This window comes from Neoarius graeffei, chromosome 10 (genome assembly GCF_027579695.1).
Source record: "Neoarius graeffei isolate fNeoGra1 chromosome 10, fNeoGra1.pri, whole genome shotgun sequence".
Lineage (NCBI taxonomy): Eukaryota > Metazoa > Chordata > Actinopteri > Siluriformes > Ariidae > Neoarius > Neoarius graeffei.
In genome coordinates, this window is record NC_083578.1 from 54,814,488 (window position 1) to 54,830,888 (window position 16,401).

The window sequence follows — 16,401 nt, forward strand, 5'->3', positions numbered from 1 at the left end:
ACGGCTTAATTTTTAGAAAACTGTTGCCACATTATGTTTGAGGATAACATGGTCCAAAATGGGCCTCCTGAACGAATGAGATCAAAAGTTTTTTTCTTGATAACTTTTTTTCTGTTTTTCAAGATACTTACATGGAAATTGGCAGGCACATAGATGGTCGTATACTAAATACAAAGTTTGAAAATTTAGCAAAAATTATGCAAATTAGTATGTAATTAGTATTCATTATGCCAATTAGGTTAAATGTTAAATTAATACACTCAGTAAAAAGTAATAAAATATTATTTCTAATAGCCTCTTTGTGCTCTGTAGGCCTTTGTATTTCTCAAAAATGGGGCCTACTAGTGTTTATGTTAAAGAATATAAATGATCATATTCATAGCTTTCAAGGCTAACCTCGAAAAAACTGTGTGAGCCACATCCAATAAACCAGCGGTTTTCAAAAGGTGAGGCGTGCCTCCCCTGGGAGCCGCCAAAGAACTTCAGGGGAGGTGCAGCATGAGGGGGGAAAATAACAGAAAAATAGTAAACATCTGGTTAGCGAACTCAAAGTATGCATGGGTAGAGATATGGATAAATTTGTAATACCTAAAGTGAGAGAGGAAAGAGAGTCTGGTGCAAGTAGAAAACGGAGGAAGTATAACAATGATTGATTCTTTAAAGTTTGGATTTTCATGTATTGGCCCAGATGATGCGCCACTACCTCAGTGTGGTATTTGCAAAGAGGTACTAGTTAATGACAGCATGAGACCATTAAAACTCCGGCGTCATGTTGAGACCAAGCACCCGAGTTTGGTGGCCAAGCCACAGGAGCTTTTTGATAGAAAGCTAAAGGAACTCTGTTCACAGAAGAAAGTAATTGAGACATTAAGCACTATAAATACAAAAGCAACCGAAGCATTCATATCGCATGGTGTTGCGGTGTCTGACAATCCTATCCAGCGCCGCATCTCAGACATGGTATCTGATGTGAAGGAACAGGTGCTGGATGGTACTCATGGCAGCCCTTTCTTCTCTGTTCAGCTGGACGAATCGACAGACGTTGCTACCTGTGCTCAGCTAATGGTGTACTTGCGCTATGTTAAAGAACTCAGTATCCAGGAGGAGTTTTTGTTTTGTCATTCTCTGCCAGCTCGCACTACAGCAGAAGAAATCTTCAACTCTTTGAATGATTTTGTTCAGGAGAGTCATATTGATTGGGGCTGCTGTTGTAGAACGTGTACTGATGGTGCAAGAGCGATGACAGGTCGTCACAGTGGTCTGGTGAAAGCAGTTGCTCCCGCTGCTGTCTGGACGCACTGTATCATCCATCACCGGGCCTTGGAGACCAAGAAGATGCCCAAAGAGCTGCTCACAGTCCTGAATGAGGCAATAAAAATTGTAAACCTAATTAAATCACGTGTCATGAAAGCCCGTCTCTTCTCCATCCTCTGCAATGAGATGGGCGTTCACTGCCAGCAGCTGCTCCTGCACTCCGAAGTTCGGTGGCTCTCCCAGGGCAAGGACCTCACACGCTTGTGTGATTCTCCGTGAAGAAGTCCTTCTCTTCCTCGCCGAAATCAACTCCCCACTGGTGAAGCACATGACAGACATGAACTGGGTTGCAATGTTAGCCAATCTTTCTGATATTTTTGACCGTATAAACATACTGAACACTTCTCTGCAGCAATGCCATGCCTTTTTAGCACACGACCAAGTTTCTGCATTCAGGAAAAAGTTGGACCTGTGGTGTGCTCGTGTTGAACGGGGGTCTGTGGAAATGTTCCCAACCTTGGAAGATGTCGTGAGTAGGGCAGGACTGCAACTGGGCTCTATACAGCAAATCACTTTGGCAAATTGGTGAGAGAGAAATCCATTTTCTTTCCCAGTGACAGCCCGTGATGGACTGACTATGCAAGAAGAAGAGGCCCTAGTTGAGCGGAGCTTGAGTATGGACTTGAAGCAAAAGAAGATGACTGAAGTGTCACTTGCACACTTTTGGCTATCTGTGGAGACCGAAATCCCCCACTTCTCCAAAAAGGCTATAAAAGTGCTCATCCCGTTCTCCTCCACTTACCTGTGTGAGTGCGAGTTTTCCGTATTGACCACGATTAAAAACAAGCACCGGTCAAGGCTGCAGGTAGAGGATGATCTACGATTGTTCCTTTCTACAATGCATCCCTGCATCAAAAACTTGTCCACCTCAAAGACGCAGACTCATGGTTCCCAATAAAGTAGGAATGAGGAAGATAGCAATCTAAAATAGGCTACGTACGATGTTGAGCGATTTAGAAAAGGAGCGCTGCACATGGGGGATAATTATTTCATTTGGACTGACTTTGATGTGTTCGAAAAATATTTTACTTGAGTTAAATTGCACAAAAGGCCTTGAAATGGATGATTTTGTTGAATTGAGGTTATGAGTAAAGCTAGAGTCTGCTTTCAGTTTAGTTACTGAACTCTAGGCCGATTGTATTGCAACTAGATGAAGTATTTGTAGGTAATGGTGACCCACAATTTAAGTTTGGCTAAATTTAAGATGTTTGGTTTTTGTTTGGTGTGTTCTAAAAAAGTTTAAAATGTTTAAAAAAGATAAAGATTAAATATGTTTAAAATATTTTTTCAAAAGGAAAGATCTTTTGGTTTAGAAAATGTTTAAAAAATGTTTTGGTTTTTTTTTTGTAGAAACCCGTTTTATGCCTGAGTGGAACATACAGTATAGTAACCACAACATCCATCCATCCATTATCTCTAGCCGCTTTATCCTGTTCTACAGGGTCGCAGGCAAGCTGGAGCCTATCCCAGCTGACTACAGGCGAAAGGCGGGGTACACCCTGGACAAGTCGCCAGGTCATCACAGGGCTGACACATAGACACAGACAACCATTCACACTCACATTCACACCTACGGTCAATTTAGAGTCACCAGTTAACCTAACCTGCATGTCTTTGGACTGTGGGGGAAACCGGAGCACCCAGAGGAAACCCACGCAGACACAAGGAGAAAATGTTAACTCCATACAGAAAGGCCCCCGTCAGCCACTGGGCTCGAACCCAGAACCTTCTTGCTGTGAGTTGACAGTGCTAACCACCATGCTGCTGTAACAACAACAATAATAGGTTAGTAAGTGTGTGTGTGTGTGTGTGTGTATATATATATATATATATATATATATATATATATATATATATATATATATATATATATATATGTGTGTGTATGTATAAGGTGCATAGCAGGGGGCGGGTGTTCAGCTGTTTTTATATGAGGGGGAGGCTCACTTTCTCACAGTTTGGAAACCCCTGACTTAATCAAAGCCCAGACTTCAATCCAATTGAGAATCTGTGGCATAACTTGAAGATTGCTGTACACCAACGCAACCCATCTAACTTGAAGGAGTTGGAACAGTTTTGCCTTGAGGAATGGCAAAAAAATCCCAGTGGCTAGATGTGCTAAGCTAATAGAGACGTACCCCAAGAGACTTGCAGCTGTAATTGCAGCAAAAGGTGGCTCTCCAAAGGATTGACTCGGGGGGTGAATACCGATTCACACTCCAGATTTTCTGTTTTGTTTTGTTTTTGTCACAATAAAACAACCACCTTTAAATTTAGAGGCATGTTGTGTAAATCAAATGGTGCTAACCCCCCAAAAATCCATTGTAATTCTAGAGTGTGTGTGTGTGTGTGTGTGTGTATATTTTTTTCTTTTATATATATATATATATATATATATATATATATATATATATATAAAGAAAAGTGTGTGTATATATATTTTATTTATATATATATATATATATATATATATATATATATATATATAACACACACACACACACACACACACACACACACAGTGTATATAAAGTGTGTATGTGTGTGTGTGTGTGTGTGTGTATGTATATATATATATATATATATATATATATATATATATATATTAGTGCTGTCAAGCGATTAAAATATTTAATCGCGATTAATGTCGTGAATGTCATAGTTAACTCGCGATTAGTCGCAATTTAATCGCACATTTTTGTCACATAAAAAAAATTTTAATTCTCTTATCAGCATAAAAAAGTGAATGGGCTTGCTTTGCACCAATGTTTTTTTTTTTTTATTGCAAAGCATAACACGTCTTGACACAGCCACTGCAAAGTGAAACCTAAACCGAGCACCGGCGCGGGGCTAGCAAGAGAACCATGAGTGAAATGATCTACTGTTTGAGTTAGTCTACAACTAAAGAGAGATTGGTTACACAGTGACGGTAGGCTTGACATGCTTGATTATAATATAAAGTACACTATTATATTAAGTTTAAGTTGTTCGTTGATAAATATTGCATTGAATCTGATCTTTACTGTTTCAGCTCACTTAACACATTTTGTACTTTTACACTTTCTGCCTGTTGATGCGTCGCGCTGTCCAATCAGAGGCAGCCAAATTTGCATATTACAGGAAGGATTTCTGGGATAGCATTGAGTTTACAGTTCAGAGGGATCTGGCTTCTTTAGACACTGTCTTCTTAAAACTGAATAAATATTTAAAAAGAGCCAAATTAGCCAGTCTTTTGAACGGCTCTTTTCAAAGAACGGATCACAAAGATGCGGATCCCATCAAAGATCCTAAATCCCATCTCTACTAGCGCGCCCTGCCCACGCTGGTTCTTGGGGGGGCCAGAGGACTCTGGCTGTGCGGGGTGTGGCATTACAGTCTAGCTGCTATCGGTTTTCTAACCAAAGTCTCTGTTCCAAGTTCCTGGCAGTTTCAAAAGCTTATGAAAAACCTACATCATGCCATAGAGCGTTAATCTCGCGATAAAAAAATTATTGCCGTTAAAATTGAGTCAAGTTAACGTGTTAATAACGCGACATTTTTGACAGCACTTTTTATATATATATATATATATATATATATATATATATATATATATATACACACACACACACACACACACAGTGTATATAAAGTGTGTATGTGTGTGTGTGTATATATATATATATATATATATATATATATATATACACACACACACACACACACAGTGTGTGTATGTATGTGTGTGTGTGTGTATATATATATATATATACACACACACACACAGTGTGTGTATGTATGTGTGTGTGTGTGTGTGTGTGTATGTATATATATATATATATATATATATATATATATATATATATATATATATACACACACACACACACACGCTGAGATTGAGTGGAATAACTGTTTTATTCTATCCACATTCACTGGATTTTGAGAAACGGAGCATTTTTATTTTTTGCAAATTTGATAAAAAAAACTTTATACAGAACGTCCGACAAATTCCTTTCTGCTTAGAATGTAAACAAACCAGCGAAATGACAGTAGCAATTTGTGAAAAATGCTATAATAATCATAATTCTTGAAAAAAAAGATACACTCTTACAATCAAATACTTTTATTCCATATTTTGTTGCTTTTTTATTTTTGGGGGGTTTTGTTTTCGAGTAGAGTTTTTATTTCGTCCTCGGTCAGTTCAGTAACATGCTTCACCATTTTCTTCTTCTTTTTTTGGCGGTTGACAAACCATGTGCATTATCGCCACCAACTGGGCTGGAGTGTGGAACAGGAGATATTGGGGGGAGAAAAAACTCTTTTTATTTCGATATTTCTGTTTCTTTTAAATACTTGATAACAAAGTGATATACCCGACTTGATGTGCTCTGTCTTTTTGTTTTTCTCTACTCACACTATATGAGCTTGATATCCTAGAAGTAGTCAATCAGAGCGTGCAATTGCTCATATTCACTGAATGTGGATACAATCAATAAATAAATAAATATCACACAGTTAAATGGGTGCATTCAAATGCAATGATTGATATATGATTGTGTATACATGATTTTATTGTTGCAGAAGTAATATATGTACAGTTGGACAGTCTGAACTGCCATCTGGTCTGGTCTGGGTTTTGGCTGGGTCACTCAAGGACATTCAGACCCTTGTCCTGAAGCCACTCCAGCGCTGTCTTGGCTGTATGGTTTGTGTTGTTGTCATGCTGAAAGGTGAACCTTTTTCCCTGGTTTAATGTTGTGTGCACTCTGGAATAGGACCTTTAAAGACCTATCTGTATTCATCCATCTCTCAATTCTGACCCGTCTCCCTGTCCCTGCTGCCAAGAAGCACCACCATACCTTGATGCTGCCACCATACCTCACTGTTGGAATGGCATTAGCCAGGTGACGAGCAGTATCTAGTTTTCATCAGATGTTGTGCTTGGAGTTGAGCCCAAAGAGTTCAGTTTACATCTCATCAGACCAGAGAATTTTATTCATGCTCTGAGTCTTTTAAATACCTGCCAAGTGCCTTTTACTCAGGTGTGACTCTTGTTTAGCCACTCTACCATAAAGGCCTGTTTGATGTTGTATTTCTGAAATGGTCTTCCTTTGGGCAGGTTCACCTGTCTCTGTGGAGGGCTTCTGAAACCCTGTTAGGAGTGTCTTTGTTGGGTTCTTTGTCATCTCCCTGACCAAGCCTTTCTAGCCTGGTTATTATGTGCTGCGAAGGGTCCTAGTTGTTCCAAACTTCTTCCATTTCATAATGATAGTGCCTACTGTGCTTTCAGGAATATCCTAAGCTTTACAAATGGTTTTATACCATTGCCCATATCTATGAATCTAGACAATTTGCATCATGGCTTGGTTTTGGGGTGACATGCACTGTGACTTGTGGGACCTTATACACACACACACACGTGTGTACCTTTTCTAAATCATGTCCAATCAATTAAATTTGGCTAGGTAGGCTCCAGTCAAATGCAAGAGACTTCTCAATATAATTGAAACAAACATGACGCACCTGAGGTTTAGCTATCCATCCATCCATCCATCCATCCATCCATCATCTCTAGCCGCTTTATCCTGTTCTACAGGGTTGCAGGCAAGCTGGAGCCTATCCCAGCTGACTACGGGCGAAAGGCGGGGTACACCCTGGACAAGTCGCCAGGTCATCACAGGGCTGACACATAGACACAGACAACCATTCACACTCACATTCACACCTACGGTCAATTTAGAGTCACCAATTAACCTAACCTGCATGTCTTTGGACTGTGGAGGAAACCGGAGCACCCGGAGGAAACCCACACAGGAAAGCCCTCACCGGCCACGGGGCTCGAACCCAGGACCTTCTTGCTGTGAGGCGACAGTGCTAACCACTACACCACCGTGCCGCCCGAGGTTTAGCTAAATGAATTTTTTTTTTAATTGCTAAATGACACAAGTTTTTGTTTTTTAATACTTTTTGCTCAGTGCTAAAATTATTTTTGGGGGCAGTGAACTGATCAGTGTATTGAAATCTGTTGGACACTCGGTAAGTTTATTTAAAAAAAAAAAACTGCTTGCATTGAAACTGATGGTTTTGTTGTTTTCCACCTTTTAGAGCACTGAGCCCAGCCCTGCCAGCAGCCTTCACTCTTTACCCATAAGCCCTTGCAGTGAGAAGTCACCAGCTTTCAAGGTAATTGCCTCCATTATGAAATGCAGTATACTTGGCTCCAACCCCAAATCAGAAAAAGGTTGGGTGGTATGTTGAAATTAAAACTGAAAACAATGATTTGTTCATAATCTTTGACCTGGATTGCACTCAAGACAATACAACAGCACATTATTTGTTGCTTTACCTCATGAATTTTACTTTTTTCAAAATAAAAACAATTTTGATTCTTTCAATCTTTCATTTCTTTCAATTTTGATTCTTGCAACACGTTTCAAAAACAGTTGGGACTATAAAGCATTTACCACTTTGTAATGTTGCTATTCCTTCTCACACCACTTAAACGATGTTTAGGGATTGAACACACCAAGTGATGAAGCGTTTCAGGTGTTATTTTGTGCCTTTCTTCCTGCAAACAGCTCTTAAGGTGTGCAACAGTACGGGGTTTTCTTTGACATTTTTCATTTCAAAATTCGCTACACATTCTCTATTGGAGATAGAGGGGACAGGCACCTTCTTCCACAGCCCTGCCTTTGTAATGTGTGCAGAATGTGGTTTTGCATTGTCTTGTTGGAATATCCCTGGAAAAGATGTCGTCTTGAAGGCAGCATATGTTGCTCCAAAATCTCAATGTATTTTTCTACATTAATGCTGCCATCACAAAAGTGTAAGTGACCTTTGCCAAGGGCACTGACACAACCCCATACCATGACAGACCCTGATTTTTGGACTTGTTGCTGGTAACAGTCTGGATGGTCCTTTTCATCTTTTGTTCGGAACACAACTGCATCCATTTCTTCCAAAAGAGACTTGGAATACTGATTGGTCTGACAACAATACACATTTCCACTGTGTGATGGTCCATCCCAGATGTCTCCGAGCCCAGAGAAGTCAGTGCTTCTGGACACAGTTAACATAAGGCTTCCTTTCCCATCTCATCTCATTATCTGTAGCCGCTTTATCCTGTTCTACAGGGTCGCAGGCAAGCTGGAGCCTATCCCAGCTGACTACGGGCAAAAGGTGGGGTACACCCTGGACAAGTCGCCAGGTCATCACAGGGCTGACACATAGACACAGACAACCATTCACACTCACATTCACACCTACGGTCAATTTAGAGTCACCAGTTAACCTAACCTGCATGTCTTTGGACTGTGGGGGAAACCGGAGCACCCGGAGGAAACCCACGCGGACACGGGGAGAACATGCAAACTCCGCACAGAAAGGCCCTCGCCGGCCATGGGGCTCGAACCCGGACCTTCTTGCTGTGAGGCGACAGCGCTAACCACTACACCACCGTGCCGACCCGGCTTCCTTTTTGGACAGTAAAGTTTTAACTGGCATTTGTGGATGTAACTCCATATTGTAGCGCTTGATAAAGGGTTGCCAAGTAATCCCGAGCCCATGTGGTTATATCAGCTATAGATGAATGATGGTTCTTGATGCAGTGCCGTCTCAGGGATTGGCGCTCATGGGCATTCAGCTTAGGCTTGCGCCCTTGCCCTTTACACACCGAAATTCTTCCAGATTCCTTAAACTGTGTAATGATATTATGCACCATAGAGGGTGAAATATCCAAATCCCTTCTTGTCTTTCTTTGAGGAACATCGTTTTTTAAACATTTCAATACTTTTCTCATACATTTGTGGACAAACTGGAGATCCTCGGCCCATCTTTGTTCCTCAAAAACTAGGCCTTTCTTGATGCTGATTTTGTAGCAAATCATGCTTACATTCACCTGTTGACATCACCTGTTTCAAATCACATCATTATTTAGTTGTTTTACCTCATTACTAGCTCTAAATCGCCCTGTCCCAAGTTGTTTTTATTTTTTTTTTAACTGTGTTGTAGGCCTAGAAACACAGGAATGGATGTGTATTCACAAATGAAATGAAAATGACCAGACATAACATGAAATATCTTGGGTTTATACTGTCTGCAGTGAAATATAAGTCAAAGTTAAATCACTGCTTTCTTTTTTTTTTTTAATTTGCGTTTTCCGTACTGTCCCAACTTTTTCCCGATTTGGGGTTATAATTTATGAAAACGTTCATAAGGTTAAAGTCTGTATCCAATTTTTTTTATTCCTGGTGATCATTGTCTAATTGTGATCAGTGTTTGTTTTCACAGTGTGTTAGAGTGCAGACTGCCCTAATCTCAAAAGAGATGTCAATATTTCTAAACTGCAGTACCGAGAACAAATTTGTTTTCTATCAGCTTTTTTTAATGCTCTCTTTCCTTTCCACTTCAGTATAGAAGAGAACTCAATCTGAATTATTTTTTTCAACCGTCAATAAAAAAAAAAAAATATTTGAACTACCTTGATGAGATTATTTTATTATGTTTGGTAATCCTTTGGAGCTGGGCCATGGCTGTCACAAGAGTTTATACTTTAGCCTGTGGAGCTTTTTCTGGGGAGTGAAGCGGATTTTGTTTTTCATCAGGATTTTTTTTTTTTTTTATTTGGAAATCCCGTCGAGCTGAGCAAAGTTGGAAATGAGGTCTCTCTCTGTCCTCCTTCCTGACCTACATGGAGTGCATGCAGGAGCAGCAGTCACACCAATGAGCCATGTGATGTCGCAGCTTGTCCATCGCCAGCAAGAGAAAAGCTTAGAATAGGATGCCATGAATTCTCACACTGTGTTCAGATGACAGGAGGAGGGTGGGACTTGTCCTGCCTTGTTCTAGAAAATATAAAACTTCCCCGTTTTTAAAAATAAAACCCACAATCCCACCTGAGATAGAACTGTGTCAAGTTTTGTCCTACTTTGCACAGAAAACTTTGCTATTCAAACATTTGTTATCTCTGTCTCTTTTATAATTGGAGCCTGAGGAAAGCGCTCTCGTGTGGCAAGAATGAGAAACTTGCAGGGAAAATGGAGTTAGGCTTGTCACAGTTATTCCCTGATTATGATGGCAGCCGTATACTTAAGTCTTTAGGATCCATTATGTATTTATAGTGCAACAGGGCAGGCAGAACCTGGGTTAAGTGTGTTTCAGAATCAGAAATTACTTTATAATTTCTGATTCAGTAACTTGGATTTGGGTAAATGATACAACGTTCCACGTTCAGGCTACTGAGTAGGATCTGTTGTTTTAGCTCTTATGAGACTATATTTCTTAGTGATACAAAGGTGCCAGTAAGCCTCTCTAATGGCTGACTGAATCTCCCGTACAGTGTCAAACACTGGAAAATTTATGTATGACAAACGTATTTTCCATGGCTGGTATTTCACACAGTCTGTGTACTGAAATAAAGAAAAAAGGTGAGTCAAAAGCCTTTTTATCATGTTAATTTTGTTGTGTTTTCCATCCTGCTCTTATAATTCAATAATGAGTATGAAATGCTTCAGTATAATTGTGGCTTTGTATTCCCACATTACATACAAACATTTTGAAAGTGTAGTGTAAACAGTAATTAACTAGCTGGAACCATGCTTTTTATTAATCGGGGTACGTCGACAATGTAGTTGCAATAAAGGGCGTTATAATATTAGAAATAATTTTTATGACAATATACAGACCTTATGGTCGCAAAGTGGGTAGCAATGCTGCCTCACAGGTCCAGGGTCCCAGGTTTGATAGGGAGCTCAAGCTACTGTCTCTGTGCAGTTTTGCAGTGCTTTCCCCATGTCATTCTGAGTTTCCTCTGGGTCCTTTAGTTTCCCATCACCAAACAAAAATGGTAGGTGGATTAGCTAGGCTAGTATCTTACACAATGACAATAAAGCAACCTTGAAATTGCCCCGAGGTACAAGTGTGAATGTGTGCATGCGTGGTGCCTTGTGATAGACTGGGGTCCCATTCAGGGTGTGTCCCCACTTCAGTTCCAGTGTCCCTGGGATATGCTCCAGATCCATCCCGATCTTAACCAGGATAAAGAGCTTACTAAAAATGAATGAATGGTGCAACAGGAAAGTACAACAGAAACTCAACCACGCTGTCTGGCTGGGAGGGGTAGAATGCTTTCTCTCCCCAATCAGTCATGGTGTCACTAGACAATCGTGGGCATCAGTGAGCTCATGCATGCAGAAGTGGGTGGATAGCGCTTTCCTCCAAGAGTGTTATGCTACCCCATGGCACAGCATGAGCTTCAGTTCATAAGGGAGAGCTGGCTGGTGGGTGCGAATTGGTCAAGACAAGAAAAGTTAGTGGAAAGCAGGAGAGTGCATGGTGAACCTCCTTTACTTTGTTGTTCTTGTGAACATTGCATGACTAGACATACAAGGTGTGGCACGACTGATGGATTTTTTTTCAGTGACTGCGAGCAATTGTCTCAGCTTAGCAGAATTTTTTTAATAAAATCTTATAAAATGATGGACAAAACCAATCTTTTTCAATAAATGTAAAACCAGCAACACTGCTGTTCTGACATAAATGTCATTGTGTCTGCTGTTTCAGCAGCAATATTATTGTAACTTTCATTAAAGTAGAATCTCAAGAGGATTCTTGTCTACATTAAAGAGACGGCTCAAAGAATCAACTTGTTTTCAGACAAGAGCCATGCAATGGAACTTCAAAAACGTCACAGGGGAAACATTGTTCTTGCATTACTTTTCAACATAGTCTCCTTTAACTTCAATGCACTTGGTCTACTTTGCTATCCCTTTGTGGAAGGAGGTCACATCTTGAGCCTCCCGATACTCCGCAACAGCATGGATGCCTTCTTTATTACTCTGAAAATAGTGACCATGCAAGTGAGATTTCAGTTTGGGAAACGGATAGAAGTCAGACGGTGCCAGGTCAGGTGAGTTAGGTGCATGGGGCATCAGTTCAAATCCACATTTGGCTACTTCTGCCACTGCCACCTGTGCTGTGTGGATGGGTGCATTGTCCTGGAGCAGCAGCACACCAGCTCGAAACATTTGTCTCCTTTTTACTTTGATTGCTTCTTTCATTGAGTTTTGGTGGACAATGATAGAAGGCTTTATAGTATAGTTATTCCCCTTGTTTCTGGGTGAGGCTGAGAACTTTTTGAAGTACCCTCATAACTACGAAGCACAAGGTAACCTGTCTACAACCTGTTTAGACAGGGTCTACAACCCTGTTTCCAAAAAAGTTGGGATGCTGTGTAAAATGTAAATAAAAACAGAATACAGTGATTTGCAAATCATGAAACTCCTAAAAGTCAGAAATAATTGGGAAGATGTTGAGCAAACATGGCTATCCAAATATGTTGAGCAAAATCCACAAAACCATGATACTTTGGCTGAGAAAATGAGTGCAGTGTAAGGGTGGGCATGCAGAGAGCACATGTTGTAAATAATAAAGGCAAACTTAAATGTAGTTTTACTCTCATTACAGTAGTTCTTGAATTTGCGGATATGTTCTCCATTCACACACACACACACACAGTCAAGTCTACAGTGTAAAAATGTGTTATTACTGCTACCGTAACACTGAGAAATTCAAATTATGCAGAGCACAGCATATCACTGAAGTATGATAATTAGGTCTAAATGGAAAGATTGGCTACATGCCTCTTTTGGACTTTTTATCTTAAATGATATTTTCTCATTATTCAAAGTTTCAGTGATCTTCAACAAAAGAAATGATGAATAGTGTAGTCTCCCAATGAGCATGTATTGCCATATTTTGGATTTAGCCTAGATCAATAAATTCATTCTTTTAAACTTCCACATTTTGTAAGCAAATGAGCACAATAATATCAACTTTATTAACGAAGCTAGCATGTCAAACTATTGTCCAATTAGACAGCAAAAACTTCAAGTATCTGAACTAGATCCAAGTAAAGAAATATTCCCTGGTTCAACCATTCTCTTTAATTTCCAAACTGAGTGATGTGAGGAAATCTTCATAACTTGCTGATGGTTCTGCTATCAGCAGAAATTGCCAAAAAAAAAAAAATTCCTCTTATAAGGTTTTATAACAAAAACATAATATGGGTCAAAATATTCTGTTATCAAGTGTACATTGTCACACCTATAGCTACGCCACTGACCATCAGTATACCTGTGGCCCCATTGCTTGGTACAATTTGACCTGTTGAGTAAGATTATGGATCTCCCCTGTATGTCATAACAAAGGTTCCAGACTCTTTATGTGACGCCAATTGTTTAAAAAAAAAAGAAAACACACTTTAGTGTCAACAGAATTAATTACAGTGTTAGTATTGTTAATGGAATGGGCAATATTATTAATTAAAAAGAAGGAAACTCCTTATTAATAAAGTGTTTTTCCTTCATCATATTTGAAAATAGTTGACTTTTTTGATCTATTTGTGTGTCTGAAGAACTGAACTTTGTGTTCTGTAACAATAAATTGTTCTCATTTATTGAGCCTGACCCTTTCCCGCTGCTGAAATGCCTAACTAGGCCAACTAAACTGAAAAACTACTCGAGTGGAGCTTTACAGCATGGTGCCAAAGACACTGCTTACAGTCTTGTTATGCTGAAGGCATTCGTCTGTTTGTCTGTGTACTTGTGCAAGTGTGTGCCACTGTAACTGGCCAGATTGCTCTCTGGAGGTCCACCATGCCTCTGCAGGGATACAGTGCCTCTTGGTAAATCTGGGATCTATAATTATGGTATAATAAAATGTTCCCATAGGCCTGGATTTGGATGTGACCTTTATTAAACACATGACAGATGTGGCTTTAAAAAAAAGTTCACTATTTTGGTATTTTTTTATTTTTTTTTTTTTTGGGGGGGGCGCTACGTCAGAGGTGCATTAGCTCCTTTTGAGATCGTTGTTTCTACAATGGAGTAGTTCCACAAACGTGACATTGAAGCGTATAATCCTTTTGACTGAGCTGTCATGAAGGACTCCATACGCCATAACAGGATTAAGTCTAGCCCTTGACTATTTGCACTTTTACACCTTGATTAAGGAACATTCTCAGTGTTAAGGATGGGTTCGAGCAGTCAGATTTTAATAACTTTTTAAAAAATTGCTTTTTGACCTTTTTGGAACATTGGAGATGAATTATCTTTAGAATAAAGTTTATCTTCTTCATTCCATATACATTTACATATACAAAGCACTAAACTGCTTTGAGGGGTATTGGCACTCATACATGCAATCATAAAACAACCACTGAAAGAATGATGAGGCCCAAAATGTATTTGTCATTTCCATATTAGAAAATAAACAAAACTCTAAAATAAAAACAATGCTTGCATGAAGTTTTATGGTATATTCAGATAACTCTTCAGCTGTGCTCAGGGGTTGAATTGGGATTGTGGCGACGTTTTTTGTTTGTTTGTTTGTTTGTTTTTTTGTTTGTTTGTTTGTTTGTTTGTTTGTTTGTTTTAATTAAACTTGCCAACAATCTGGGAACCATACTTGTCAAGTATATGGACACCTGACCATCACATCTATGTGAGCCTTCCCCAAACTGTTGCCAGAAGTTGGAAGCACACAATTATATCAGCTGTCCTTGTATGCTGTAGCATTACAATTTCCTTCCAGCATGACAATGCCCCTGTGCACAAAGCATGGTTTGCTAAGGTTGTTGTGGAAGACGTTCATTGGATTGCACAGACCCCTGACCTCAACCTCACTCAACACAGACCTTTTTGCCCAGCATCAGTGCCTGAATTCACAAATGCTGTTGTGGCTGACTGGATAAATCCACACAGGACATGCTCCAAAATCGAGTGGAAAGTCTTCCCAGAAGAGTGGAGGTTACTATAACAGCAAAGGGGAACTAAATATGGAATGGGATGTTTAAAAAAAAAAACAACAGCAAAAAAACAGGGAACTGGAACTGATATTCATTCCTGTATGAGGAGCCATTATTTTAACAACAGTTGAGTGGCAGGACCCTAGATTTCCAGTATTCCTTGTTTGTTTGTTTTGGGATAATTCAAATATTTCCTGGTAAACATCTGAAGCAAGGCATTTAAACTAGCGAAATGAGTACAGTTTGCTTTAATGATCGAACAATGAAATGAAAGCATGTCAGCAATGAAGCAGGAAGATATCACTGATATATAAAATATTTATTTATTTATTTATTTATTTATTTATTTCCTTCCAGTTGAGAACAGCAGCAGGGACAGGGTATCTCCTTGGTATATGCCGCACTTGATGGTGACCTGTGTTATTGGCTTGAAGTTGGCCTCTAGGGTTGTTTTCCACAGCCTTATTGAGCTCTTGATGAAGGTTCTGAGAGTCCTGTTGATGTACAGTTTCAAGCATCCTAGGATCCATGTTTGGGGCATGGAGTCACAGGCTTTCTTGTAGTCAATCCAGGCGGTGCATAGATTGGTATGTCTGGTTCTGTAGTCTCAAGCTACTGCACTGTCTACCAGTAGCTGATGTTTTGCTCCTCTGGTGTTCCTACCAGTTCCTTTCTGGATCTCACTCATGTATTGAGTCATGTGCCTACTCATCATCTATGGTGCCTGACAGGAGCTTCCATGTTGTGCAGAGGCAGGTTTATCAGGTGGTAGTTGGATGGGCCTGCTCCTCTTCTGTGGGTCCTTCAGGATCAGGCCTGTCCAACCCTCAGTCAGCCATTCCAGGTGAGTTCCATTCATGAGCAGCTGGTTCATCTGTGCTGCCAAGCATTCATGTAGTGAGGTTAGCTTCTTAAACCAGTAGGCGTGAACCATATCTGGGCCTGGTGTTGTCCAGTTCTTCATTTTTGAGACTCTTACTTGGATGTCTGCCACATCCAGTGATGGTTTCTGGGTCTTGTTCAGGGAGATTGCTGTGTTCAGCTCACAGGTCTATTAGCCACTGAGCACTGCCATTATGTGATGATTTTGTTTATTTGTTTATTTTTTCCTTCTTCCATATCCCTTTCCAGGATTGTTCAGTCCCCAGCCTTGGATCTGGGACCATGTTATTATTATCCTGCCACTGGGTGTACACCTTTGATGGTTGATGGTTGAGTGGAGAATATCCGATTTATTCTCCTGGCTTCAGCTTTGCTTGTGTACCTCCTTAGACAGGTAGTCAGGGTGTGAGTTGTGCATA

At 40.0% G+C, this 16,401-nt stretch overlaps 1 protein-coding gene across 3 annotated transcripts in view; it reads left to right on the forward strand.

Annotated features, from left to right (window-relative positions):
• Window positions 1–16,401, forward strand: part of ccser1 (coiled-coil serine-rich protein 1) — a 223,941-nt gene that overhangs the window by 137,473 nt on the left and 70,067 nt on the right. For 2 of the 3 annotated variants that reach the window (XM_060931902.1, XM_060931904.1), the window contains exon 7: window positions 7,402–7,479. In XM_060931902.1, the coding sequence (XP_060787885.1) occupies window positions 7,402–7,479 (78 nt within the window). Of the gene's footprint in view, window positions 1–7,401; window positions 7,480–9,706; window positions 10,692–16,401 lie in introns of those variants that run through there. The other variant, XM_060931903.1, reaches the window with a different exon arrangement.